This window comes from Podarcis erhardii, assembly GCF_964252035.2.
Source record: "Podarcis erhardii genome assembly, chromosome: 2".
NCBI classification, from domain to species: domain Eukaryota; kingdom Metazoa; phylum Chordata; class Lepidosauria; order Squamata; family Lacertidae; genus Podarcis; species Podarcis erhardii.
This window is the reverse complement of record NC_138498.1, coordinates 50,977,951-51,005,786: the sequence shown is the minus strand read 5'-3', so window position 1 is coordinate 51,005,786 and position 27,836 is coordinate 50,977,951. Positions and strand designations below refer to the sequence as shown.

Genomic DNA, 27,836 nt, shown 5'->3' with positions numbered 1-27,836 from the left:
ATTCTCCATCCCTGAAGTACTCCCCCCACCCCCGCTTTATATAGCAGAGCAAAAAATATACAGGACAGAGCTGATGTATAATAACAGAATTTGTAGCTATATATAAATCCCACTGCTGATGAGATTAGTGATTTTTCACTCTACAGTGGTACCTTGGGTTACATACGCTTCAGGTTACATACGCTTCAGGTTACAGACTCCGGTAATCCAGAAATAGTGCTTCAGGTTAAGAACTTTGCTTCAGGATGAGAACAGAAATCGTGCTCAGGTGGTGTGGCGGCAGCAGGAGGCCCCATTAACTAAAGTGGTGCTTCAGGTTAAGAACAGTTTCAGGTTAAGTATGGACCTCCAGAACAAATTAAGTACTTAACCCGAGGTACCACTGTCCTGTTTTTTCCCCCTTGCAATTTCAGCTCTTCATTTTTAGGCACCATTTTTAGTGAACCTTTTCCCTTTGCTCTTTGGACTCTTTCCTTGTTCTGTGTCACACAGTCCACATGTGCACAAAGGCCAACCACCCTTTCCACATTTTCACTCTCTTAATTTATGTCTGCCATTATCTTTCTAACTTGACCCAAGTACCACTGCCTCTTCAAGTCTAGCCTGGACATGGGGCTAGGTCTGCAAGAGGAATATGAGAGTTCTGCTGGACAAGTAGTGGTTACAATTCCAAAGCCCATTTGGCAGAAGGCCGTTGTGTGGAAGGCATGACATGCATAGGGAAAGTAAATGAACTGTGTGAGTGGCCATGTGAAAAGGGGATGGGCTAGGAAATAGATGTGTGTGGCTTTGATGGTGCCTGAGTGGTTAAAGGGCTAGACTGCCTACAGGATATCCACCTATACAGGGCCAGCTATAAGAACAGTGCACATATTTTCTATGATTTATGACTCCTTAAGCATCTTTCAAGAGCCATTAGTGTATATAAAACAAGTCTGTGCTGCTGTGTAGAAGAAACTAATTAACCATGTTCTTTTGCAGATGTGATTAAAATCTGCATTTCATGGGAAATAAGGGTTCTTTTCAGTACTCTGTTAAAACATTTCAAGTCAATATTTTATTTGAATTAAATATAAAACAATAAAACCATGAGCTCAATTGCTTTCCTGTTTGAGATATATCAACAGTGTATTTGGAAGACTTTAGAGTAATTTCTAGAATTCAGATTGAAAATGTTAATCTATGCATGAGAAGCTTTCGTTTTGTGTCTGCCTTTGGCAGTGCATCCATTGTTAAATCTGGACTTGTATCAGCCTTGAAGACTTGAAATTTTTTTGAAGATGTCTAGGATTTTATATCCCCTTCCTTTGCTGACCTGTATCAGAAAACTGACATTAGTGCTGAAACTATTGAGACATTAAATAGTTACACAAATAATGTTAGGCAATTTATTTTTTAAAGGGCATAACAATTTAGTGGCAAAAACACAGGGAACTAACATTTACTGACAAACATATGCCAGACTTTTTTGTGCATGCTTTTTTAAAAAGTGAAAATGAAATGCTTTCATTCACTTTGTATATAAAAAAGTAACAATATGTTGTGACTTTCATTTTCTGACTGTTTCCTAGTTTCTGATCTTCAGATAGTGTTGCATAATCTAGCTTCTCGGGGAAGGGCTGAGTTGCAATTGGCCAGCCTTAAGCATTGCTACTGAGAATCAACTAGCCAGCTCAGGCTCCATAAATCTCATAAGCAGCAGCATGGTTGAATAGCTCAGACAGGAAGTTTGGATTTTGGTGCAAAAGAGTAAAGTTCTAATCAAAGTTATGCAGCATTTAGCTGAACTGTTGTTGTATAACTTTTGTCTAATGTGACTGTAGAGCCTTCCAGATGTTGTGCAGCTTTCTGGGGAGGGCAGGGGACTCCAGCAGGAATGGGGAGGGTGCATAATCCTATTGTATTGATGGAACTACATTCATTAAACTGTAATTATTAGCATTGGAATCTAAGCCTTTATCTAAGGTACTTTAATGTGTGATTTCCCTCCCCTGAACTAAATTAAGTACATTGGCTTTTTAGATCTTTCCACTTACCATAAGTGAAGTGCTGACTCTATGTTCCTTTCTGCTGAAATGTTTCAAACTCAGCTTGCTTGTGAATTCCCACTCCTTCCAATTATTGCACTACATATTTGCAGCATTGCCCATTTTTTATAAGGAACTGAAGGAATTGGCAACAACTGAGAAATGAAAGATGTAACACAATACAAGCCCACACAACTTGGAAAAGAGGTGAGGATATGAAGCAGTAGTACTGAGGTACACATGGTATGAGATGTTGCCATTACCTTAACTTTCAGCATATGAACAGGTTTTTGTGTTGAAGTTTTCAGTTCCTGAAATCCAGTTCATACAATCATAAACTATGATTTTAAAGTCATAAAAAACTTATGCACAGATCTCTTCTCTCTTAAGGTCTGATAAAACCTGAAGTTTTCCGGGCCAAATGGTACCCTTTCTAATTTTACTAAGGATTAAACACATGCTATCCAGTTTGCTATAAATTATGTTTTCTTTTAGTCTGCTTTAATATGCTAGCCTTCCTGATCATATTTCTTTGCTCTTTCAAAAAGTAATCATTGTTTCTGTGTACTGTGTTCATGCTGTATTATGATTAAATGAAAATCGATGTGTCTTAATTTTTTTTTAAATGGTGGTGATTCACATTCTTTGACGTACATAAATCCTAGCACAACTAACTGCTCAAGATGCCACGTGTCTGTATGCATTTGGTTCCCAGTGATATAAAGAAAAAAAGTTGGAATGATGTGGGAATTGGCTTGATCTGGAATTGAAGTAACAACTCTGAAAACAGGCTGTGGGATTCTTGTTGTTTAGTCATTTAGTCGTGTCTGATTCTTTGTGACCCCATGGACCAGAGCACGTTAGGCACTCCTGTCTTCCACTGCCTCCCACAGCTACTCATGCTGGTAGCTTCGAGAACACTGTCCAGCCATCTCGTCCTCTGTCATCCCCTTCTCCTTGTGCCCTCAATCTTTCCCAACATCAGGGTCTTTTCCAGGGAGTCTTCTCTTCTCATGAGGTGGCCAAAGTACTGGAGCCTCAGCTTCACGATCTGTCCTTCCAGTGAGCACTCAGGGCTGATTTCCTTAAGAATGGAGAGGTTTGATGTTCTTGCAGTCCATGGAACTCTGAAGAGTCTCCTCCAGCACCATAATTCAAAAGCATCAATTCTTTGGCGATCAGCCTTCTTTATGGTCCAGCTCTCACTTCCATACATCACTACTGGGAAAACCATAGTTTTAACTATACGGACCTTTGTCAGCAAGATGATGTCTCTGCTTTTTAAGATACTGTCAAGGTTTGTCATTGCTTTTCTCCCAAGAAGCAGGCATCTTTCAATTTTGTGACTGCTGTCACCATTTGCAGTGATTATGGAACCCAAGAAAGTAAAATCTCTCACTGCCTCAATTTCTTCCCCTTCTATTTGCCAGGTGGTGATGGGCCCAGTGGCCATGATCTTAGTTTTTTTTTATGTTGAGCTTCAGACCATATTTTGCGATCTCCTCTTTCACCCTCATTAAAAGGCTCTTTAAATCCTCCTCACTTTCTTCCATCAAGGTTGTGTCATCTGCATATCTGAGGTTGTTGGTATTTCTTCTAGCAATCTTAATTCCAGCTTGGGTTTCATCCAGTCCAGTCTTTCACATGATGAATCCTGTATATATGTTAAATAAACAGGGAGACAATATACAGCCTTGTCGTACAGTACTCCTTTCTCAATTTTGAACCTATCAGTTGTTCCAAATCCAGTTCTAACTGTAGCTTCTTGTCCCACATAGAGATTTCTCAGGAGACAGATGAGGTGATCAGGCACTCCCATTTCTTTAAGAACTTGCCATAGTTTGCTGTGGTTGACGCAGTCAAAGGCTTTTGCATAGTCAATGAAGCAGAAGCAGATGTTTTTCTGGAACTCTCTAGCTTTCTCCATAATCCAGCGCATGTTTGCAATTTGGTCTCTGGTTCCTCTGCCCCTTCAAAATCTAGCTTGCACTTCTGGGAGTTCTTGGTCCACATACTGCTTAAGCCTGCCTTGTAGAATTTTAAGCATGACCTTGCTAGCGTGTGAAATGAGTGCAATTATGTGGTAGTTGGAGCATTCTTTGCACTGCCCTTCTTTGAGATTGAGATGTAGACTGATCTTCTCCAATCCTCTGGCCACTGCTGAGTTTTTCAAACTTGCTGGCATATTGAGTGTAGCACCTTAACAGCATCATCTTTTAAATTTTAAATGGTTCAGCTGGAATATCATCACTTCCACTGGCCTTGTTATTAGCAGTGCTTTCTAAGGCCCATTTGACTTCACACTCCAGGATGTCTGGCTCAAGGTCTTCAACCACACTACCTGGGGTGTACGAGACACCCATATCTTTCTGGTATAATTCCTCTGTGTATTCTTGCCACCTCTTCTGCTTCTATTAGGTCCTTACCACTTTTGTCCCTTATTATGGTAATCTTTGTACAAAATGTTCCTTTCATATCTCCAATTTTATTGAACAGATCTCTGGTTTTTCCCATTCTGTTGTTTTCCTCTATTTCTTTGCATTTCTCATTTAAGAAGGTCCTCTTGTCTCTCCTTGCTATTTTTTGGAAATTTGCATTCCATTTCCTGTGTCTTTCACTATCTCCCTCTCATTTTGCTTGCCTTCTCTCCCCCGCTATTTGTAAGGCCTCATTGGACAGCCACTTTGCTTTCTTGCATTTCCTTTTCATTGGGATGGTTTTCGTTGCTGCCTCCTGTATAATGTTATGAACCTCCATCCATAGTTCTTCAGGCACTCTGTCCACCAAATCTAAATCCTTAAACCCATTCATTACTTCCACTGTGTATTCATAAGGGATTTGATTTAGATTGTGTCTTTTACTGGCCCAGTGTTTTTTCCTACTTTCTTCAGTTTAAGCTGGAATTTTGCTATAAGAAGCTGATGATCTGAGCCACAGTCAGCTCCAGGTCTTGTTTTTTCTGACTGTATAGAGCTTCTCCATCTTTGGCTGTGGGATAGGATTCTGTATTTTGAGCAGCTTTATTTAAAGAGCAATAGAGAGTCGTGACCAAGTAAATTGTACCTACTTTACAAGTGATAAAGCTGTGTCTGAAAGCTTAGGGCCTTTCCATTAGCTAAACCCTGGCCATCATTTGTTTGTAATGCTCCTCTCACATTAATCATGGTCCCAGTAGTGCTGCAACAATACATTGCCTCCACATAATGGACAGAGTATGATATTTTTTTCTGTGGGTAGCTGTACTATTATTTTTCCTTTCAAAAAATTATAGTAGAAGTGTCAAAGTGTAAATAATGCTCAGCCTTCAAATGAAGAGGGGGGGGGGGGGAACCTTCTACAATAAGTTCATAAAATAGCATGTGAAATTGCTGTGTGAAGAAGTAACTTTGCTGGGTTTTACCAGTTTCAAGGGCTTGAATGGAAGAGTACAGGAGCACTTTGCCTTTGATGAAAAAGAAAAGCGGTACCTCTATTGACGTTGAATGCTCCCCAAATTAAAATTAAATCTCCTAGCACACATGAAACTAGCATATTAGGCATACAATAGTCAATACTATCAAATTTGAGAAGTGGCTGCAGAGATTTCCCTGCAAGAACCAACCTTGTTTTGGGGTTTTAAAGAAGCTAATTCCTACCTGCACCCAGTGGCGTAGCGTGGGGGGTGCAGGGGGGGCCGGCCGCACCGGGCACAACATCTGGGGGTTAGGGTTAGGGGGTGCAAATCCACGGGTTAGGGGGCGCAAATTACTTGCCTTGCCCCGGGTGCTGACAACCCACGCTACGCCACTGCCTGCACCTCTCTGCATGATGAAATCAGCAGTTGGGTCTGTATTGCAGGGTCAAAGAGTTCCTGTTAAATATACAAGGTCTCCTGGTACAGTTGTTAATTTCTATGGGTGGTACCCAACTCACATTGTTCTTACCAGTACAAGGATTTGCCTACACAACAGAACTTTCCCCCTCTCTTCTCCTCTTCCCAGCTCTACTCTGGAGCTTTGAAGGAAACCCCAGAAGAGATTGGAGAGGGGGGAGCAGGGAAGTGCCATTGTGCAAGCATAAATCCTTTTGCTAATGTACACCATTCTATGTGTGGAACCAGTGTGGTGTAGTGGTTAAGAAAGGTGGACTCGTAATCTGGTGAGCCAGGTTTGCGTCTCCGCTCCTCCACATGCAGCTGCTGGGCCAGTCACACTTCTCTGAGGTCTCTCAGCCTCACTCACATCACAGAGTGTTTGTTGTGGGGGAGGAAGGAAAAGGAGATTGTTAGTTGCTTTAAGACTCCTTAGGGTAGTGATACAGTGGGATATCAAATCCAAACTCCTCCTCCTCTTCTTCTTTTTCTTCTTCTCCTCCTCCTATTTGGGGCATGCAGCATTCCATCTCTAAGGTATGGGTGAAATAAGCACAACTTGACCTGAGCAGGCCAATAACATCTCTGCCTCCCCTACCCCAGTAATATCTGAGTTTGGTTATTTGTGAGAAAGGTAACTAAAATGACTTCTTCTTTTTTTAAGTAAGATACTTGTTTGGTCAACACATGTCAAATGATCAAGGTAAAGAATCCAGGAAGCCGGAAACCAAGGTACAGGTTTTCAGTAATTTGATTCAGGGCTTCTGCTGTCAGCATCTATCTTAGCAGGAACAAAAAACAGACCTTGATAAGCTTTGTGTGGGTGGGGAGAAACTAGGATGCTCCGTATAGCAATGTGTCATTCAATCAGTGGCTCCTTTGAGAAATGTGCAGAACCATTTGCTGAACTATGACTCTCTTCTTGAGTGAGAGAGATTCCTCTCACATACAGATCTGTATTTCAAAGTTGCAGTTGTACACAGGAGATAAAGTCCACCAAATCAAGCTACTTGGTCAGACAGGTCAGGTAAGAGATTCTCAGTCATCAACACCTTTCACCCTCTGGGTGTTGTAACGTTTAACAGTCAGAAGAAAAAGCCATAGGATCGCATTAAGGTGCTTTATCTTTTGCATGCTCTGAAAACAGAGGTGCATCTGTATTTAGTTAACCGGATTGACATATTCCTTTTTCTCCAGATGGTTCAGCCATTAAGGAAGCAAGGATTTGAGGAGGAATATTTTGTCACTATCATTTCCTTGGTGGAAAGGCTATAAAGGAAAGCTTAAGCAGTACAAGCAAAGTACAATTTGAGGGTGCTGTGAAATATTGAATAGGTGGAACTTGTTAACTATGGAGGTTGCTGTCTATTATCTGATTTACTTGACACTTGTGGCTCTGTTTTGCCTCCCATTTCAGCCCCAATATATTCCTAATGATAAAATATTTGTTTTCCTTCATAAGGAGCTATTTTTTAAAGATTGAATCACAGCAAAGAAGAACGATCTGCCAATAGACATGAGAATAAATTTCTTTCCATTTACTTGTAAACCTTTTTTATATTCAACATACAGATTTATTTATTTTTAGGGGGGACTGATAAAAAAGAGCCCCTCATGAAGTATGTATAAAACAGTAGGCATCTCAGTCAGAATCTGGAGCTGATGTTATGACACTGAAGTCCTACTTTATCACTTAAATATGTTGAGGCTGCAAGAAACTTTGGCAGAACCACACAAAACAACAACTTTGTATTTTGTTCCAAAGAGGGCTCTTTGAGGAACCATCAGCTGTTCTATTCATAGCATGCAGGGACAGAAGGCAAAGCCACAGAAATAACTCTCTGTGGGATTCCCGGGGTCGCAGAATTCAATGCTATGCATCATATTCCCTCCCCTCCCCAATACCACTCATGTTTAAAAGAGTAATATTAAGCAGAACTTTTTTTATAATCATTATTTAAGATTAATTCAACTCTATATATGTATGAGAGAAACATAGAATAATAGAAGTGTAAAGTTGGATGGGACTATAAGAGTCATCTAGTCTAACCCCCTGCAATGCCGGAACCTTTTGTCCAATGTGGGGCTCAAACACCACCATTTAAAATGAACTACAATATATGACCCAATTTTAGAAAGACTATTAGGTTAGAGTAGTCCTTTACCTAAGTTTAGTTTAAAGACAAAGAACCTTAAGAATGGAAGGTCCCTGAGCTGGCATACAGCTCACCTAATTGGCCTTACCCACTCTATTACTTTTCTATTTAAATTACGGTAACTATTTTTAAATGTGCATTTTCTCTTTCATTTTTTGTGAATTGCAAGTACTTCTAGTTGCAGCAGTGATGGGATCCATAAGAAAGTACTGTACTTAAAAACCTCTTTGCTGACCACATTCAAGAGATTCAAACTGGGATCCTAATCAATGCAGTCCATACCCGTTAAGATATTGACCCATTTTCACTCTTGCAAACAATAGTGTGGAAATAATATTTTGTTTTTAAAATCTGGTGAATTTTGGTGAATTTGTAGATTCACTGTCATCTCAGGAAAGATTGGCCTGGTTTTCTGGAGCTATCAATGAATTTTTGGCTATTTTTATTAAGGCAAAACAAATGAATTAGAAGAAGAATGTGTGCATCAAGAACATCAGTTTATGGGTCAAATAAATCCCTCAAGGAACAGTATGCTTTAATTGAGATTCCTGCATTGCAGGGAGCTGGACTAGATGAACTCTTGGGATCCCTTTTAACTCTACGATTTGATGCTTCTATGATAATACAGTTATGTGAGACTGATAGAAACACTGTTCATCTAAATCTTGAAAGATCCCTTAATTTATTGAGGCAGAAACATTTTAAGTTAGCCCATTTTTCAGTCTTTTAAGTTAGAAAAAGAAAGGAAATGGATCCCTTTTTCAAAAGTAAAGGCAGTGGCGTAGCGTGGGTTGTCAGCACCCGGGGCAAGGCAAGTAATTTGCGCCCCCTAACCCGTGGATTTTAGCAGGGTGCAGAGAGCTGCGAGTGCGAGCGCCCCCCCCAGATGTTGCACCCGGTGCGGCCAGCCCCCCTGCACCCCCCCATGCTACGCCACTGAGTAAAGGTAAACGTACCCCTGACCATTAGGTCCAGTTGCGGATGACTCTGGGGTTGTGGCGCTCATCTCGCTTTACTGGCCAAGGGAGCCGGCATACAGCTTCTGGGTCATGTGGCCAGCATGACTAAGCCACTTCTGGCAAACCAGAGCAGCACATAGAAACACCATTTACCTTCCCGCTGGAGCGGTACCTATTTATCTGCTTGCACTTTAATGTGTTTTCGAACTGCTAGGTTGGCAGGAGCAGGGACTGAGCAACAGGAGCTCACCCCATTGCAGGGATTCGAACCACTGACCTTCTGATCGGCAATCCCTAGGCTCTGTGATTTAACCCACAGCACCACCCGTGTCCCTTTTCAAAAGTAGTAGTCAGTGAAATCATCAGGTGGGAAATGCCCATTAGTTCATGCTCTTTCATAAAAATCCATATGCAGATTTAGTAAATGAATTTGATTATCATTTGAATATTTGGAAGCACAGTATAATGTCTCTTATCCCCCTGACTAAACAAAATGTTTCCTGCTGACACATTTTGATGTTGCAAATGTTCAGCAGACCATGATGATTTTATTAATTTCTGATGGAACTCTAATTATCACCAGTCTCTGGTATTGAATATTGTGCTTCAAATTATGGCAGTTAATAGGTTGTATCTGTTTGTCTTGTTTAATCATATTGAGGATAATTGCCAACTATTAGATTGCTCATTCCAAAACCTTTTCTTTAGCTATTATGCCTCTCCAGCACTGGGAATTGACAACTGTATTTAAAGTCAAAGAAAGATGGTTTTAAAAGTATCACATCTTTTTGCCTATTTTGGCAATCTTGCCGTATTTGAAGGTAGACCAGTTGAAAGCAGTGGACACAGTTTCAATCTATTGATTTCATTGGAGCTGTTCAGAGTATGGCTAATATTGGATATCACCAAATACCTTACACAGTGTTGATGGTGGAAAAGTAGTCTATATTTATCTCTTACTGGCATGTGAATTATATCTGTATAAATATAGAGAAGAATATATTTCAATTTTATTTATTTTTTAAAGTAAGTTTTCCCTGTTAGATAAGAATTGCTTGGAAGCACTAATTACAACTGAGGAAGTGGGATTTGTAATTAGAAAGTATGCATAGCAATCTTTCTCTGAAACTGTTGGCTTCACACCAGTGTAATCTATAAAACATTTATTGACAATTTAGTAAAGCATTAACCAACATTAGTAATGATTAGGCAAAGTGAACTCATTACAGACCCATATCTTAAATCAGAACTGTAAAATATTGACTCAGTAACTGTAGCCAGATTGAATGATTCAATAAATGAATTCAAATCAAGTGGGATTTATTCCGAAAAGAAAGTATTTCCCCACTGCGACATGCTTATCTATGCAGATCTGTAAAAAAGGAAAAGTCAACAAATCCTCTTTACCTTTTCAACATCAATAATCATATGACAGTCAGTATTTGTGATGCTTCTACAACAGTAATCTTTAATTTTTGCAGTCCAGGAACCACTCTCCCCCCCCCCCCCACCTGCTATACAATGCCTCCCCTTGTTCCACTTTCTCTTTTCCCCTTCCTCCATTACCTTGAGCAATAAGAAAAATCTTGCTGAAGCCAGTGGTGTAGCATCGGTTGCTGGTGCTCAGGGCGAGTGTGAACCAACGCCCCACCAGAGTAAAGCAGGGCCATTCTGAGCCATCTGGGCACACAGTGGGGACCCTGGCTGGCTGGCACAGTCCTTGGTGGGTAGAGAGGAGCACTGGGCTCGGCAGTGCTGGGGGCTCCTTGTTCACGCCCCCTCAAAAATTGTGTACCTGGGGCCACAGCCACCCTGGCACCCCACACACTATGCCCTTGGCTGGAGTAAACCCAAAGCCCATCTAGTTCAGCACCCAGCAATAGTGTGCCCTCTCTCTGTTGCTCCTCAACAATTTGTGTACAGTGGCACACAGCCTCTGAATATGAAATGGTGCTTGCAGTTAAGTACACCCCACCGTAGGTTCGATTATGACCAGTGCTTTCATATATATTTATTAAAAGTTGCTGGTACTCACCATGAAGTTGGTATAGTGTCACATGTTTAACTGGGGGGGGGGGCGAGTACCAGTGCTGCATATCCTTGAGTACCCCCTGAAAAAACCCACTTTGTGACCTAGTTTTGGGTCCTTACCCACCAAGTGAAGACCAATGTTCTAGAATAGTAAGCAGCAGAGGGGAAATGTCTTTGTGGTAAACTACTGCTATATAAAACAAATGTAATGAATTTTATATCAATACTAATAGCCTCATTTTGTGCTTAGAAAAATACTTACACCCTCCCACATTCCCAAACCTGAAGTCTTACATTTCGGACCTTCTGTTTTCCAGGATGTAATAGATTTTGGGAGCATCTAAATTTAGGGAAGTTATTATTAGTTTTGCTACATTTTTTCTTTCTTTTCCCAACACAATGAAGCCTGTACCCTTGACACTGAGAAAGCTTTCATGTTAAGTTGGAAATATTGATAGTTTTGGGAGATGCCCCTATGGTTACGAAACCATAACAAATGTGTTTTTCTTGGAGAGGAGGTGGGTGACATTTGGAGCTGCTTCTGTAAATTTGTCTTTCAAGTTCCTTTTCTTTAGAACATATGGTCATACCAAAGATCAGGTATTGCATTTTCTTGTATGGCTACAACGGCTTCTCCCAACAGCACACTTAACTTTCTAAAGTAGACTGGGACATGGCCAGTGCCAGATTTACGTATAAGCTATACAAGCTACAGCTTAGGGCAATATTCTCTTGGGGGCCCCCAAAAAATTTAAAGGGGAAAAACAACTGGATGTACATTTCCACAATATAAGATAAAAAATAAAATAAAACCTACATACAGCAACAGTGTTTTGTGTTGTGTAGGCTCTTGTGATGTAAATAATGGGCCCCACCTGCTAGCCTGCTCCCTAAAATATCACTGGTTTACTCATTTCTATATATAGGGTGCCTACATTCTGCATGGACTGGTCGCATGGCAACATGTGCAAACGGCTTTAGATACCTATTAGGTCCATAAATTACCATATAGCATATATTCAACACAAAAAACAGCAATAATTTGTTGTTGACAAAGAACAGCTGGACATATAAAGGGCCCCATTACCTTCAGTAGCTTAGGGCCTCATCAAACCTAAATCCAGCCCTGGACATGGCCCCGAGTAACATTCTGAAGTTGAGGCCTTCTACTCATAGAGGGTGTTGGAGCAGATGGAAATGTAAAATTGAAAATGCTTTAATTGAATTTGGAACAAACAGGTGCAATTAGCCATCATCTTCTGTGCATTGCTTCCTCTCTGAAGTATGCATTCACTGGCAACAGTGCTAAATGTTAATGTTTGCATTAGGCTCATGTGTTCTTAATGCCAAGGTTTATCATAAGAAAGCCAGCACAAACACATTTTTGGCTTGAATAGTTTGATCCCCACACACAACCTGTTCAGTAAAAAATAAAATAAAATCATGCAACTTTTAGGTGTGTGTATTCAGCTTAAATTCTATGAAGTTCCATCTTAAACTAGCTGATGCTTTATTCTCTGAACTTTAGGGTAATATAAATGTGGTATGCTGATTGCCATGCTAGTCTTAGTTGAGATCTGTGTTTCTCAAGATGCAAGCCCTAACGATTGGATGAAATGAAACATTATTGGCTAGTATGATGTATAGCTGTAAGGCGCTAATACTTATTACAGTACTTGACTTTTTATATAGTTCTTAGTAGCTAGGTACTGAAGGAGGGTTAGGATTAAACTAATAATCTTTATGGCTGATATGGATTTTGAGTAACCATGCTGTTCCTACTCCTTTCATTAGCATATGCACCTGAGATTTTTGCACCTGGCTTTGGTAGTTTCCACCAGTATGTATTTTGGAAAAAGGTCTCGGTTATCCCTCTTGGCACTGTACACCTGCCAGTGCTTCATTAACTGCAAAGAGGAAACAGCTCAAAGAAGATCTTATAGTTATACAGTGGTACCTCAGGTTACAGACGCTTCAGGTTACAGACTCCCCTAACCCAGAAATAGTACCTCGGGTTAAGAACTTTGCTTCAGGATGAGAACAGAAATCGTGCGGTGGCAGTGGGAGGCCCCATTAGCTAAAGTGGTACCTCAGGTTAAGAACAGTTTCAGGTTAAGAATGGACCTCCAGAATGAATTAAGTTCTTAACCCGAGGTACCACTGTACCAAAGAGTGGCGCAGTAGCACTGTATTGGCAATCAGATCATTTAGTTGCCTGTTGCTCTTCCAACCAATTAATTGTGTTTGCATAACAGCTTCAGCAGCCATTGGAATCTGTGCAGGAGGTTGGACTAGATGACCCTCGTGGTCCCTTCCAACTCTATGATTCTATGACTGCATTTGAATGGAAATCTCTCTGGAAGGATGTTCACCTTGTGACACAAGGGGGCACTAGCTATATTTTACTACACTTAACAGCATTAGTGTATCCTCATATTTTACTTCAGTGGGATATGAACATGCCTAGCTATTTGCTGAATTTACTGTTTTGTGTCTTTATCTTGTATTTTTATGCTGTGAACCACCCTGAGATACATGAATGAAAGGTGGTATATAGATTTAATAAAAATAATTATAAATAAAATAGTGCAGCTACTCAAGTTCTCAAGTAATGAAATAGGTACATTGGTGTAGAATATGTCTAATTCCAATGCTGGCAACATTAGCAATACTTTACTGGTGCTTCTTGTTGGAATGTCAATGTTTGTTTTCATGCATACTGGAACACTTACTTAAAAAACAAATCTCTTACCTAATCTCCAACTACTATGCTGGGGTGCAATCTCAAAATACCCAATAATGATTGTATTCATATACATAAATAGATGGAAGAAGAACTTCTGTAACTATTAGTTACAGTTTTCTGGAAAATATACTGGTACTTTAAAATATGACAGCAAGAGTGATGATTCTTTCTATAGCTGTTTATTGAATAATTCTTGACAACACAGTGAACTCTAAAATTCAGGAGAAATACCTGTTATGTTTACTTATTAGGCATGAAGAAGAATTCAAATTGCCAGGGGGTGCCAAGTAGATATGCATGTGTATTATGCAAATAATAAGAGAAACAGGTTCTAATGAATTTCATTGTGCACTTGGAAATGCTAGCCCATTTCCTGAGTCTATATAGGCAGAATTATTACTAGGCAAGTAGTATTATCTCGAGTGCATCATAAAACAGCAGACATAATTGTTACCATAAATAAGCAGTGTAATGTTTTTATTCCTATAGCAATACCACTGTCGCTTACATAGTTCTTCTGAACTTTACTAGGGTATTCATGTCAGTTTAAACTGTTGGCACAGCCAGAGTTTTCAGAGCCCTGCCATGAGAAAACCCACTATCCAGAATTTGGGGAAGGATGCCAACAATTGTTTAGTTCCTTCACTAGCAGCTGGTGTGAAAGGAAGCCATTGTGTAAAACTAAATTTGGGACCCAAAAAGTTGGAGTGTCTCCCACATTACCATCCTGTCTGCATCCTAAGATCACCAGAGGATGATGTCCTCTACTGGAAGAGCTACTGTGTTGTGATGAGAGATGTTGCTTCCAAGTGGAACTGGTGCTCCTCATGCACCCAAGTTTTTTGCATTGTCCATGCAACATTATTAGCATCAAAATGCAAGCTGATATTCCCCCTATCACCATTTAATCTGGGTTTACCATTTCCAGGAGAAATCCAACATGCAACATGTACCTGCTTCCAGTGACGTGCTTGCAGTATCTGAATGACCAGTTTTCAGTACTGAACACCTTACTGGACGTATAAAGAGTCTTCTCTATCTATGGGCTGTCCTCCCCTTAGAAATATGCATGTTTAAGGGTGCAAGTAAGGGTGTAGAGTTGAATAGTGATGTCCTGTTTCACAATTACAGAGGTGGCTTCAGATGCTCCTGTTGTTTTTACTGAGTTTATATTTTATTGTGATGCTATGGTGGTATTTAAGGTAGTTGCACCTAAGCCTGGGATCTTTGGGATGAAGGATTGGTTGTAAGCAGTCTAAACAAATATTTAAGTTCTCACTGAAGGAAGGAAATAAACTGGCACAAAACCATATCACTTTAAAAGCCAAGAGCTGATATTTTCCCTTCTGGGCTTTCTTCCTAAAACCTCTGTGTTAAATGCAAATTAGGTGTTTTACTCCTAGCTAGCTATCTCTGTTTCTTGCAGATTATTAGGGAAATGAATCACAAACTTGGAGGTAGAAGATCCAAGAATTAAGGTGATACGAAAGTCTTTTGAAACTGCAAATGATGTTTGTGGGGGGACAGGAGGTTGGGTAAGGGAAATAGTTGGCTCAGTCTTCTGCAGACTCCCTTAATATACTGATAAACTGCAACAGTAAGAGATTAATGTTTAAAGTGCCACCTCTCACTGTGCTAGTGAATTGGAGAGGGGGTGGGGAGGGAGCTAATAGATCTGTTATTTTCAGTTGGGCTACTGGGATGAGGTAAATTGTGGAAGAGAGAGGATACATGGAATAGTCTCTCTCTCTCTCTCTCTCTCTCTCTCTCTCTCTGTGTGTGTGTGTGTGTGTGTGTGTGTGTGTATAACACACACAGTGGAGAGCAATGATTATTATATGGAAAAGTCAATTGTTAACCCATGGCCGTTCTTGAATTCTAAATGTGCAGGAAAGTACAGTAGTTTAGTCACGGTGAAAAGGCACTCTATACATGCATAGAAATACTTTGGAAGGGAACTTGTCTATCATGACAATGCAGAGAATTCTGAAAACTTCTCTTTTATGCTAGGGGTTGGGGGGGGGGGTGAGAATAATGGCCAGGATTCCATGAATGAGTCGCACTAGTGGAAGCTCTGTACAAGGACTTCTGCTTCCAAAGGGAAATACAGACACACTGAACCCCTGGAATCTCTCACCTTTCAGAGCTTGAGGTGGTGTGCAATATCAGTAACACACACACACATACACACAATGCTTTTTCTGGGGGGATGCAGGGGTACACATACCCCTAAACATTTTGTGAATGTAAGTTTGGCCTCATTGAGGGGCAGTATTTCAATGAGTAGAAAAATGAGAGTACCCCATAACATTTATTTTTTTAAGAAAAAAAGCTCTCTCTCTCTCTCTCTCTGTGTGTGTGTGTGTGTGTGTCTATGTTATAAGTAATTGATTTGCTTTGTAGTCTGAGGCTTGCATCACCTGCTTTTATCACCTCCAATCATCTGCTTGCATGTACTTGTAGTTTTTATTTTATGCTTGTGACACATTTTAAAGTCCAGATTGTATTAGTCCTACTATTTCTGTCAGGTCAGACTTACTTCTAGCCAGTGCTTTTTTCCCTTAAAAAAATGTTTAGGGGTACTCTCATTTTGACTCAAGAAAAACACCGTTTTATAGTTCAAATAGGGAAAAATAAATACAGTAAATGGACAAAAGTACAAAGTTTCACAAAATGTTAAGGGGTATGCATACCCCTGTGTACCCCCAGAAAAAAGCACTGTTTCTAGCTCCACCCACTTATGCCTAGGAGTGACCCTGTTTCATCAAGGAAAGCTGCAAAAGTATCTCAAAGTCGAAATTACTTAGTAATTACTTAGGAAAGTAGCTCAGTGTTTAAGTATGCCTTGCATGCCGAAGGTGTGAAGAACCACTCACTGGCGGAGGAAGAGGAGTGGGGGGGGGGAGTGCCCCACCACTGGCAGCGCAATCCCGGTGGGGTGCCATCATGGCTGGGTACCACGCCCCCAGGATGTATGCCAGCCCCACCCCCACCTGCTCTCCGCCCCCCCCCCCGGTGCCAGAGCACGAAGCTCCGCCACTGGAGCCACTGTGAATCAGCCTAGCCCTAGACAACACTGAGCTAGAGGTCCAGTGCTGTGACTTGGTAAAGGTCAGATTCCTAGGTGGTGGGAGTGTCTCATTCAGACAGATGGTTTTGTATCAAGCTGATTCATCAGCTGTCCGCTGCAGGAAACCATGCACTACCCACCTGAAGTGCATGCACAAAAAGGAGCATTATTCACAAATTTGTGGGAAAGTCTGGTGGGGGGTGCGCAGGCTCATGACATGAATGTGTTCAAATACTGAAGATTAATTCCCAAAGCAAATCTGAGCGCGGTAGAACAGGAAACCGACGCAGAGTCATTCTTCCTCCTAACAAGACACCACAGCCCTCTTCATTATTTTTTTTCTATTTAATTTTATCTTGTGCAAATGAGATTGCCAAGACCAATGTGCTCAGACAACACCATTAAGCAGTAATGGGATTTGTGTAACTAAGTGTTGTTGTTTTCTGGCACCACAAACATGAATAAAAGTTAATGGGCTGAATTCCACCTAAGAGACAAATTGAAAATCTTAGATTCTGAACTACTATTTTCCATTTCAGCCAGGTGGTAGTGATTGTTCTCAGAACCTAGTTTTGCTCTTAACAAGCGATGCGAATCATGTTATTTTCTTGCATAGTTGACTAAATGTCCTTGATAACACAGCAGTTATACTCTCCTGAAGGTATCCACAGAGCAGCCTCCAGAAATACTTTACTGTTTGGTGTTTTTGGAACATGTATTAAGGTGCCTATGCTCTTAAGTATACTTCTGTGCCACAGTGCATGATCTCCACAGCATACAAGACACGTGGAACCTCTCGTTCTGCCTTTACACAGGCACATACATAGCAACTGTCCATTGTGAGAGTTGGGCTGCTTCAAGAGCTGGGCTTGAAGGAACAAGGAGTGAAGCGGTGTAGCCAACTACAGGGGGGCAGTGGAACAGCACAAACTAGAAGGGTAACTTTGATGGCGGCCTTTTGTATCAACACAGTAAAACATTTGTTGTTGTTGTTGTTGTTGTTGTTTTTAAATAATTTTTATTGGGTTTTTACATTTTATAACAACAAACACACACACAAAGACAAGAACACACAAACACACAAATACAATTACATACCCTAATTTTCTTTACCCACTTTCATTGACTTCCCCCCACCCCCTCCTCTTACATCCCAGTTCCAAAATTAATTCAGCAAGTTCTTACCTAACCTCTTAAAGATATTCATATTGTTTTTAAAAATTAAATTCTTTTTGTTTATCTATATTCAACTTATCCAATTCTCTTATAATCATTAATTTCTTTTTTTTAAGGTCGATCTAACTTCCCCTCCACAAATTTTCCCTTTATTATATTAATTATAGGTCACATTGACCAAGTAAAACAAAACAAAACATTTTATAGTTCTATTCTCTCCCCCCCCTGCCCCGGTTTCTGTCCCTTCCCAGACAAATGTCTAAAAAAAACAAACAAAAAATAGTTCTTAGCCCGGATTCCTCACGTCCGAGGCGTCTGATTCTCTGTCAGTCCCTCTCTGCCAACTATGTTGGTAGTCCTCTTTGTTGGTCCTAAGACCCCGAAGGAGTTCAGTCAGAGTCACATCATATTTTCTTTCCTCCAGAATGTTAAAGAGTGTTTGCTGCGAAAGACCATCTAGTTTTCCATACTCAAGAGGAAAGTCCCAATCATGTTGCTTTATTCTTTTTAGTTTTAATATTCCAAGTACTCCAGGGACTTCTCTCTTCTTCTTTCTCATCTTTCGCAGGTTTGTAATCCAAAGGTCTTCTTGCTCATACTCTAACAATGCAGATTCCTGGTTGATATTTTCCACTTGTAGTGTCTGCACTCCTTCTTTCTTCTCTGTCAATTCCAAAGGCATCTCTTCCTGCTCAGCTGCAGAGTTTTTATCATGCGTCTCCTTTGTGCATTCAGCAGAGTTGTTTGTTTCAGAATTCAAGGTCATAAAAACTTTACTCAAAGCCATACTCTGCTCCTGCAGGATTCCCACGAGAAAGAACATTTTTTCTATCTCCGCCAGTAATTTTCCCTCTGCAGCCATTGTAATGTCACTAATTCCCCCTAGGGGGCTTTCAGTTATTTAGTAGTCCTTTTCCAATAATCTGTTACTTTGTTATTATCAATACTTTGTTTCCAATCGCCTCAGTCCAAATGTATCAACTTTAATTCCAAGAGTTGTTAAATAACAAAATTCTTTACTTTGTCCGCCCGTTTGACAGCTTCTTTGACAGCTGTCAAACTCCTTTCACTTCTTCCTCCGGCACCCAAATAGGACACTCCCGGGTTTTTGGGGGGGATTACACACAAAGTTCCAAAATTCCCTTTCTCTCCAGCACAAAATCTTCTTCTATCAAATTTGTGAAAAACTTTTAAATCATCAAAACAGTATTCATTCCGCCTTAATTCTCCGTTCCTTGCTTTAAATCGTCTATAAGTAGAGGGGGTGCGGACTTCCCTTTAACACATCCCCCGATCGTGCCGAATTCACAGGATAAAATTTTTAAAGTCCAAATTCCACTACTCACGGGTCCTTTGTTATCCAGTCCAAATTTTGGGAAGAAAGTCAGCGCTCTCCGGCCATGGCTTGCGGCTTCACTCCACTGAGGTAGCGGTCTACTCTCAGCACCACGCCACTCTCCGTACCCTCTCCGCAGCCTTTAAAAAGGCTCTTCGTGGGTCGGGGAGGGCGCTTAAGGTGCCCACCGAGTCACCAAGTCCGCAGGCTTCCGCGCCTGCGGTTTCTGAGGGTCCCCGTGTCGCCGGCACGGCAAGACCCGTCCTCAGTAGAGCCGATTCCCTCCGGAGCTCGGAGGGAATCCGCCATTAGCCGTTCGCGCTAACCCGGAAGTCAACATTTGTTGTTGGCTTACAACAGTTCCTAGCTTTGCTCCGTAATACAGGGAATAATATATTTTTCTCCATAGCTCTGCATTGTGGCGGTTGGGCACAATGCTCTGTTGGGTTTTGTTCACCCCTTATTCCCCGTTCCCCAGTTGATATTCAAAGCCTACACCACCACAAAGCTACTGGAAGGAAATTGGGCAATTTGCCAAATATCAGTACAAGGATGAATGCTGTATTATAGTCCACATTTTTATGGTAACAACTAACGCTGGAGTTTTTTTCTTTGAGAGAAATATATGACAAAATATATGACAAAAAGGCCCACTCCCTGGGAAAGACTTTTCACAGACGGTTGGAACCAATCTTTTATAGATAATGGCATGGCATTTTTAGTTAAAGACCACATGCCACTTATTGGACCTGGTCTCTCAAAAATGGACAAGAGGGAGCTATGCTGGGGTCAGTGTGCACTGAGAGACTATTGCACTCGTTTAATTACTTCATTTTAAATCATTAGTACTCCTGCAATACTGAAGGATTGTTGCCCTGTTACTATGACTATCCAAAGAGCAAATATTTCTGTTTGTTTTTAATAAACGGTTGCTGAATTAAATAAATATGATTATTGGTGTGATCCAACATATGAGTAAATCTAATAAAAGCAGGTGTTTGTGGGGAAATGAGCATGGGAAACAGAAATCAATTAGCCTCATTTGCCTTTACACAGAGGGAAATCAGACTGATACATAAACTAAAAGCTCATGATTTTATGCAGCTTCTGGGCATGATTAGTTGAAAAGGAAGTAGAATAATACTGCCGCTGATTAGGTCTTTCCATATTGCTTTCATATGAGACTCCTGCTGTTATTTCTATCTGTTTTGTAGACTCTGGGTCCTAACCTGTAAATTCACTGAGGATAGAACTATGCGAAATTTGTAATCCTGTATTTACCAGTTGCTGGTTTGGGTCAACGAAAATTGTCAACTTTAAGTGGCAGAATGTTAAATTGTTTGAAAGTTAACAATGAACATTGAACTATATGGTGGCAAAAATGTTGACTAATTTTATCTTAAGGAATAAGTATTAATGAAGCAGTGTCTCATACTATGTATACTTATCCTCTCATCAGATTGTCTGTGTGCCACATGCCGTATTTTTGTGTGTATAACACGCCCCCATGTATAAGACGATCCCCCATGGGGGGGATTGCCCAGAGTTGTTGAGCTTTTTTGGGGGGGGATTGGCTAGCACCAATCACCCATCCCCCCTTTGCACTATCCGTGTAGACGACCCCCAATTTGCAACATTTTTTAATAATAAAAAACCTCATCTTATACACGAAAAAATATGGTAGCTTTGCATGAGGAAGATGATAGATGTATCCCTTAGTTCTGATGTTAGAATTATGGCTGCTATTTCCAGCACTCTAGACTACATGCACAAGCTTCCTGCAGTACATCTCGCCAAAGAAGATGAAGCTCACTGCACACAGATATTTATTTGCCATTTATTTTATAAAATGTCTGGATTGGTGCTCATCGCATTGTGACCCCCAAAGCAGTTTTCAGCACGATAAAAAACCAGCACAACAATCAAAACAGAATGCAATCAAAATCCACAGGCAGCGTAACACAAATGATCCTCACTTCCAAATTCAACTTAGCCAGATCTTCCAAAAGTCTGGGAGAACAAATGAGCTTTACCAAGGAGAATGAAGCTCATCAAAGATGAAGCCATCTCTGTGTGTGGCTACATCTCACAGTTGGGGTGCAATTAGTGAAAAGGCCCTGTCCCTCATCCTGATACCGTGAGCAGGACACGCTGGTGGCACACGAATAAGAGCCCTCTCTGCCAATCAAAGGGCCTGGGTTGCCTGATATGGTGAAAGGTACTCCTTTATATGGCCTGGAGAGAAAACTGCAAGGAATAGCTTAAATTCTGAATTTTCAATTTGTATGAGTGGCTTTTAAAGGAACCGGTACCGGAGAATACTGGGTGATTAAGCCTAAAGCAGCTGAGAGATGAGAAGTGGGCCATCTGTGCTCTGTGTGATAGAAGGAATTGTATCATTTTCAATCATTTGCTAAAAACTGCTCCCCCCCCCCTTTTCAAGCAGATTGTCTATACAAGAATTTTAGACAAAAACACATTGAATGAATTATATGAAATGCCAAGTGCCTTAATAATCATTGTCCCTTTTAACTGTTTTCAATTCAGGACCACTTATGGATGCTGAACTCCCAGTTTTCCATGCCTGTTGCCTGTGATGGATGTGAGGTAGGAAATGTTTGTGCAGTAACTTTTATGTTTTTTGAGCCCTAGGAGGCCAATACTAATTTATGTTTGCGAAGTCTGTGTGGTTTCTTCCCAATACCTCTGTTTGTCTGTAATATGAACTAAGGGGACATTCATAGCAAAGCACAAAGAGGGAGCTGCTTTCCAGACATCCCCACAGTGTTATGAGAAGCCCTAAGTATGACCATTGCGGAGGAGCCAAGCAATTGAGGACCTCCCTGCAAATGTGGAAGGTTGATGCCCTGCAAAAGGCAGAGGCAGTGGGCAGCCTTGTAAATAAGCCCACAGTGATTCCTTGCCTTGCTCTCCTGGCTTCCCAACAATGCAGGTTGCTGCTGCTTATGACAGCATTAGCATTGGATTGGCTTCACCACCCCACCTTGCAGTCATCTCCCTGTTCCTCTCCCTCTCAGTAAGCAGTAGTAGCCATCTATGGAATTGGGAAGCCAGGAGAGCAGCAGAGCTTCACCCAAGCTATTCTACTGGTTGCTTCTGCTAAGGTAGTGGGTGGGTGGTGGGAACTGCATCTGAGTCCTTTAATCTGGTCCCGATAGAAATTTGAGATGGCAGCATGCTCAAGTCACCTCATTTGATATGTTGTATAATATGATGTTCCATACGCTGATAGTAAACTCATTATTGTATTGTGGATCAACATTCCTCGTGCACAGAGAAAATGTATTGGTAAACTTGGGAAACAAGATATTTAGCTTCCCCTCCTGGGGAAGTTCAATGAAGCATGAGCATGCTCAATAGGCACTGAATGCTGATTGGCTCTTGGTGGGGAGGGGAAGTAGAAAATGGTGGAGTAATGGAATGGAGTTCCCTAGACAAGGCCATAGCTGCTTCTCTGGAACCCTGAATAGAAGTACTCCACACAGCAACATTAGTGTGTGTGTGTGTGCGTGCGTAAGTGTACACCCCCACCCCTGTATTGGTAATGGGTTCTCTTGAATTATTTTTCAATTATAATGCTCTAAAACTGAATGAGCCTTAATTGCTTTAACTGCTTACTTAACAACCATAAGGACACACTCTTGAAATGCATTGGTTACACTGTGGCAGCAGAACAGGTGTTTGTGAAAAACAAATCAGGATTGATACTTAGGTTTTGTATTAGTGGCATCTACGCAGGTTTGATGCTAAAATAAAATATACAGAAAAGTTGAGCTGAAAAGCAGAGAGAGCAGGCTAGTTTTGATTTAGTTTTGATTTATATACCATTATGAACTTTTGTAAAAGCTATATAAAGATAGCTAGGAACTGGAGCAAAATATATTGATGCTAACTGGCTGAAAACATCCAGCCATTCAGCTTTTAACATTTCTCTTGAGAACTGCCCTCAATAGTTGCAAAAGCAACCCAGACCACCAAAAATGCCTCATCTATTTGGCCTGGCTGAGGGTTCAGTTAGTGCCTCCAGAGGTTGGGGGCAGGTATGGGTATCATAGAACCTTAAGCCTGTGGACAGCCCACAGTCCTTTTTAGCCCCAAACTCTCTAGATATACAAATTATAAAGATGAGACTGAAACTCCTTTAAATGAAATAAAATGGTTCAAGTAAGAACATGTGTTTCGTCATGAGCTCTGAATCACACTATTATTTATATGTAAAAACAAATATCTACTTGAAAAGTGAGAAGCAAGCCAGTTTTAGATCTAACTTTTAAAAAATGGATATCATAATGATATCACAAATGATTTTGGATACCGAATATGTAAAACATGGGTTACTAATCAGAGCTATGCCAGGACTACAATTAATTATAAACTGCAATGTTTCCAGTCTAGACACTGTACTGGAAACAGTACAAGTCTGGGTAATATTGGCAATTTTCTCTGTGTCTAGGAGACAAGTTGAGGCCCTGTTAGTACAGATGGGTGTGTAAGCAGGGATGAGCAAATCTGTCCATTTGGATTTCTCTCGCTCATTTTTTCAGTCTTAAATTCAGTTCTCCACAATTTTACAAGTTTGTGATTTTTTTTAAAAAAAAACACCCTCAAGAAAATTCATGAGCTTTTAGTGCAGATTTTCCCCTATATGCACATTTTTCTTTGCAATTTTGCCTAATGTACACATTTTTCCAAAGCATTTTTCCTAATACAGTGCATTTTGTATGTTATTTTCAATAATATATGCATTTTAATGCACATTTTTCCTGGATATAATTCATTTTTGTACACATGATTTGCCTGGAAAACTGCAGTGCCAGATTCAAAGAAAGGTGAATTCTGAAGAATGAATGTGTTCTGCTTTACATATTGTTTCAGAAAGTGTGGAAACTGTAAATCCAATCTGAACTGAATTTCTTTTCTGATACCTATGTGGAAGTCATCATATATTTTTTTAATCTAGAAAAATAAGTTTCAGCTTCACAAAGGTTTCATTTAATGACTCACACAAGGGAAACTTAAATATGCAAGTTTGTAATCTGGAGATAACACAAACAGAGATTTCATAGTTTAATCACAGGAAAGTTTTTTCTCCAGCTGTGTCATACAACAGATTTTCATGGACTGGGTGAACCCAGTCCTGCTTCCTCTTATATTCTTTCCAGTAAATGTGGTAGTTCCAATGAACAAATGAATAGCATTGGTATTCTGTTTATTTAGACTGAAATGCATCAGATTAGATTTGCTTTAAGGAAACAACTGTTTGAAGATCTTCCTGATATGGTGCTGTTTTTCTGCAATTACTCTGAGAGACAATTATTCATTAAGAAAAGACATGACTGCTGAATCTTTCTAAATAATGAGTACAAATTTTAGCAACAGGTAAGTGCTCTCAAATCTTAAAAGAAATTCAGATCTTATAAAAAAGGGAGAAAATAATAACCTGTTACCTCTCTATAGTACAGTTCTTAGTCCAATGTGTTTGCTACACATAGGGCAAAAGCCAGCATTACTCTAACAGATAATAGAAGTTCCCATCTTTTCTCCCTCCCCATGAGTTCACAAAATCTGATCTGAAGGATATCCTGCCCTCAATAGCAGATTTTTTTTGGGGGGGGGGGTGCGTGCTGCAAGAAGAGGAGAGTAAGGGGAAGCCCCATTTGCACAAGTGGAAGACCATTGTAGAAACAGGATACCACAATTGGGCACTACCCATAGTGATTTGATGTCTGTATGAAGTAAAATATAGGCCACTAAAATTCTACTCCCACTGTTTTGTTAGCTTCAACATCATCTTGGCAATAGGGTTTATTTCTTCTCTGTCCTTTGCAAATGTGTTCAAAAATCTTTTTTGAACATATAAGTAATTTGTAACTGAAAAAGTAATATGTCCAGCTGTACATAATTAATTTAGAGTTTGCTGTGCCAGGAATATTAGACAATCCTGTTAGATTACTGTGAGATCTCTGCGGGAGTAGTTTGTTTATTGGACTGGCACAGGTAGACAGCTCCCTTTTCATATCTTGTTCCTTTTCTGTTCTATAGAACAGGAGGGAAAAGCAGTCTCCAGTTTTCATGACTATGGGGGTTGTGAAGAATATTTCTATTAACATAATTTCCCTCTCCTTATCTATCTTACTGGGTTTCTGGAAATTAAAAAATAATAATTGCAGTTAATATATGTAAATACTCTTTTGTGTCAGGCTAGATCTATTTAGTCTGCTAACAAGATTAATTTTTTGTTACATTTTTTTGGTAGCATTGCTGTATTAGTGATTACAAAAGTATGGTATACTTGATTAATTGAAACAAGCCATGATCAAACTGTGGCTTATCCTGACTTATTTCAATAAACCATATTTTAAACCACCCAGAGTTCTCAGTTCAGATGAAACAACAAACTATGATTGGTTTAAAACAGAATGCAGATACTCCAAAGGCCTGTCTTGGACATGATGCTAAATTATAATTTAGTATTACATGGCCCAGCTTTGGGTTTATATTCTGGCTGCCTACTATGTGGCTCTTACTTTATTAAAAACATTCACCAGAGTTGCTCAGTTGTCGAGAATGATGGTAAGACAGAAATATAATGTTCCCAGTGTTTGAGTGGTGTTAAACTTGCATAGATGTAGTCTGTATACATTTGCCTTTCTCTAACTTAAAACAAGACACTTGTAAAATCTATAGGGCAGATTAAAACATTTGTGAAAACAGCTTTTCCATATCTTAAACATCTTCACAAAACAGAACTTTAAACGAGAGAGTTAAACATAAAGGAGCCCAAAATAGCATTAATAGCTTACAAGTACAAATAATGGAGATTAATATGACATTAAGAGGGACAAAAGAAGAAAATTTATGAACCAACTTGATGATTTTTAGACAATTTAATATGCCTTTGTGTTTACCACATCTGTGTGCATTTGTGACATTTTAGAATCCAGTGTGGATCTGTCTGCATGTAAATTGGGCAGCTGGTTTACAGAATGAGCAATTAGACTGAAGCGCCCATATTGTGCACGTGCAGAAATGAGTGACAGCTCTGATGATAGGATCCAGTGCACTTAGGCAAAAGCATCCCAACATCAGACTGGGTTTTAACTAATCATTAGAAAATGAAATGTGCAGCATTGCCAGATATGGCGAGAAAGCATTTTTGTTCACATGCCCTGTTTCCATAGGCTTTCAGGTGTTTCACTTTGCTGAATCCCAGACATTCTTCTAGTTATCTTAACAGAGCTATGGAGAAGCATTATGAACAGTGAAAAGTTTATATAGTCAGGTGACATCCAAACAAAGAGCTCCTGAAAAGATTAAGATGCTGGAAGGTTCTATATTGCCAATGGAGAATGTTCCCCAACCATTTTGAGTGTTTTCCTAGTAACCTGACTCAGAGCTCCCATTTTGCCTGAAGGTGATCTATCATAGGACTGATCACAAAGGGCAAGTGTACAAGCTGTCCATTGATATGAGCAGTGCTTTTTTTCTGGGGGTACACAGGGGTACACATACCCCTAAACATTTTGTGAACCTCATTGAGGGGCAGTATTTCAGTATGAGTAGGAAAATGAAAGTACCCCTAAACATTTTTTTTTAGAAAAAAAGCACTGGATATGAGAGACCATCCTCTAATGGGATAGTGAAGAACCTCCACTGTTCACTCCACTTGTTCAGGCAACTGTCTGTCATTTGTATCTGGGAAACACCCTCAAAGGACCATCCCACAAGATCTTCAGTTCTCAAGTCCATAATGGCCTGGACATACTAGATCCTCTCTTGATGCTCCTGAGTTGTATTCCTTCTTCCTGCCAGTCCCAATTCACTTGGATGCACCAGTCCAGGATTGTGATGCTACTTCAAATACCAGGTATATCTTCCTTCAGCACAGTACCTGCCACTTCTGTCTTTTTTGAGATGACACCTGTTCATGAGATGGCACCTGTTCACTTTGGGAACCCGTGACTTATTCTCTCCTCAAAATCCACAGGAGCCAGAAAACATGATTGATGGACAGGCAAAATTAAGACCTTCGGTGAGAAAAGCATAAGGGAAATTTGTCTCTTTCTGCACATTTATCTCTGATGCAGTAGACCAAATATCCCCCTTCTTTTATACATCTTTCAGTCACTGCAGTATGTTTCAAGTTATGCTGTGACATCTTTTGGGGATGAAGGGAGGTTTCCTGGAGCATTTTTTTTTAAGTCTAGTCTTCATTGCCCTTTAGCGCACTTTTCACCGCTTCATTCAATAATGTCAGTAAGTAAAATGTCCCATTACTCATCCCACATATTCTTTGTCCCATAAGGAACAGCTCCTTAGGAATGCAGAAGTGGTGAAATTATTGCTATTTTCAATACAGACCTATAACAGCAAGCAACTAGTGAAAACACTAGCAGAAAAAAGTGCTAAATTGAACTGCATTAATATGTCTTTAATGGGATCCTAGGAAAAACAGATAATTTAG

The 27,836-nt window shown here is 40.2% G+C and overlaps 1 protein-coding gene across 6 annotated transcripts in view; it reads left to right on the top strand.

The window, feature by feature from the left end:
- The window catches only part of HTR4 (5-hydroxytryptamine receptor 4), a 159,854-nt gene that overhangs the window by 43,205 nt on the left and 88,813 nt on the right, over window positions 1–27,836 (top strand). For all 6 annotated transcript variants that reach the window (XM_081852146.1, XM_081852149.1, XM_081852147.1 and 3 more), the window contains exon 2: window positions 21,899–21,958. In XM_081852146.1, coding sequence (XP_081708272.1) covers window positions 21,948–21,958 — 11 coding nt within the window. In that variant the 5' untranslated portion in view covers window positions 21,899–21,947. The remainder of the gene's footprint in view (window positions 1–21,898; window positions 21,959–27,836) is intronic.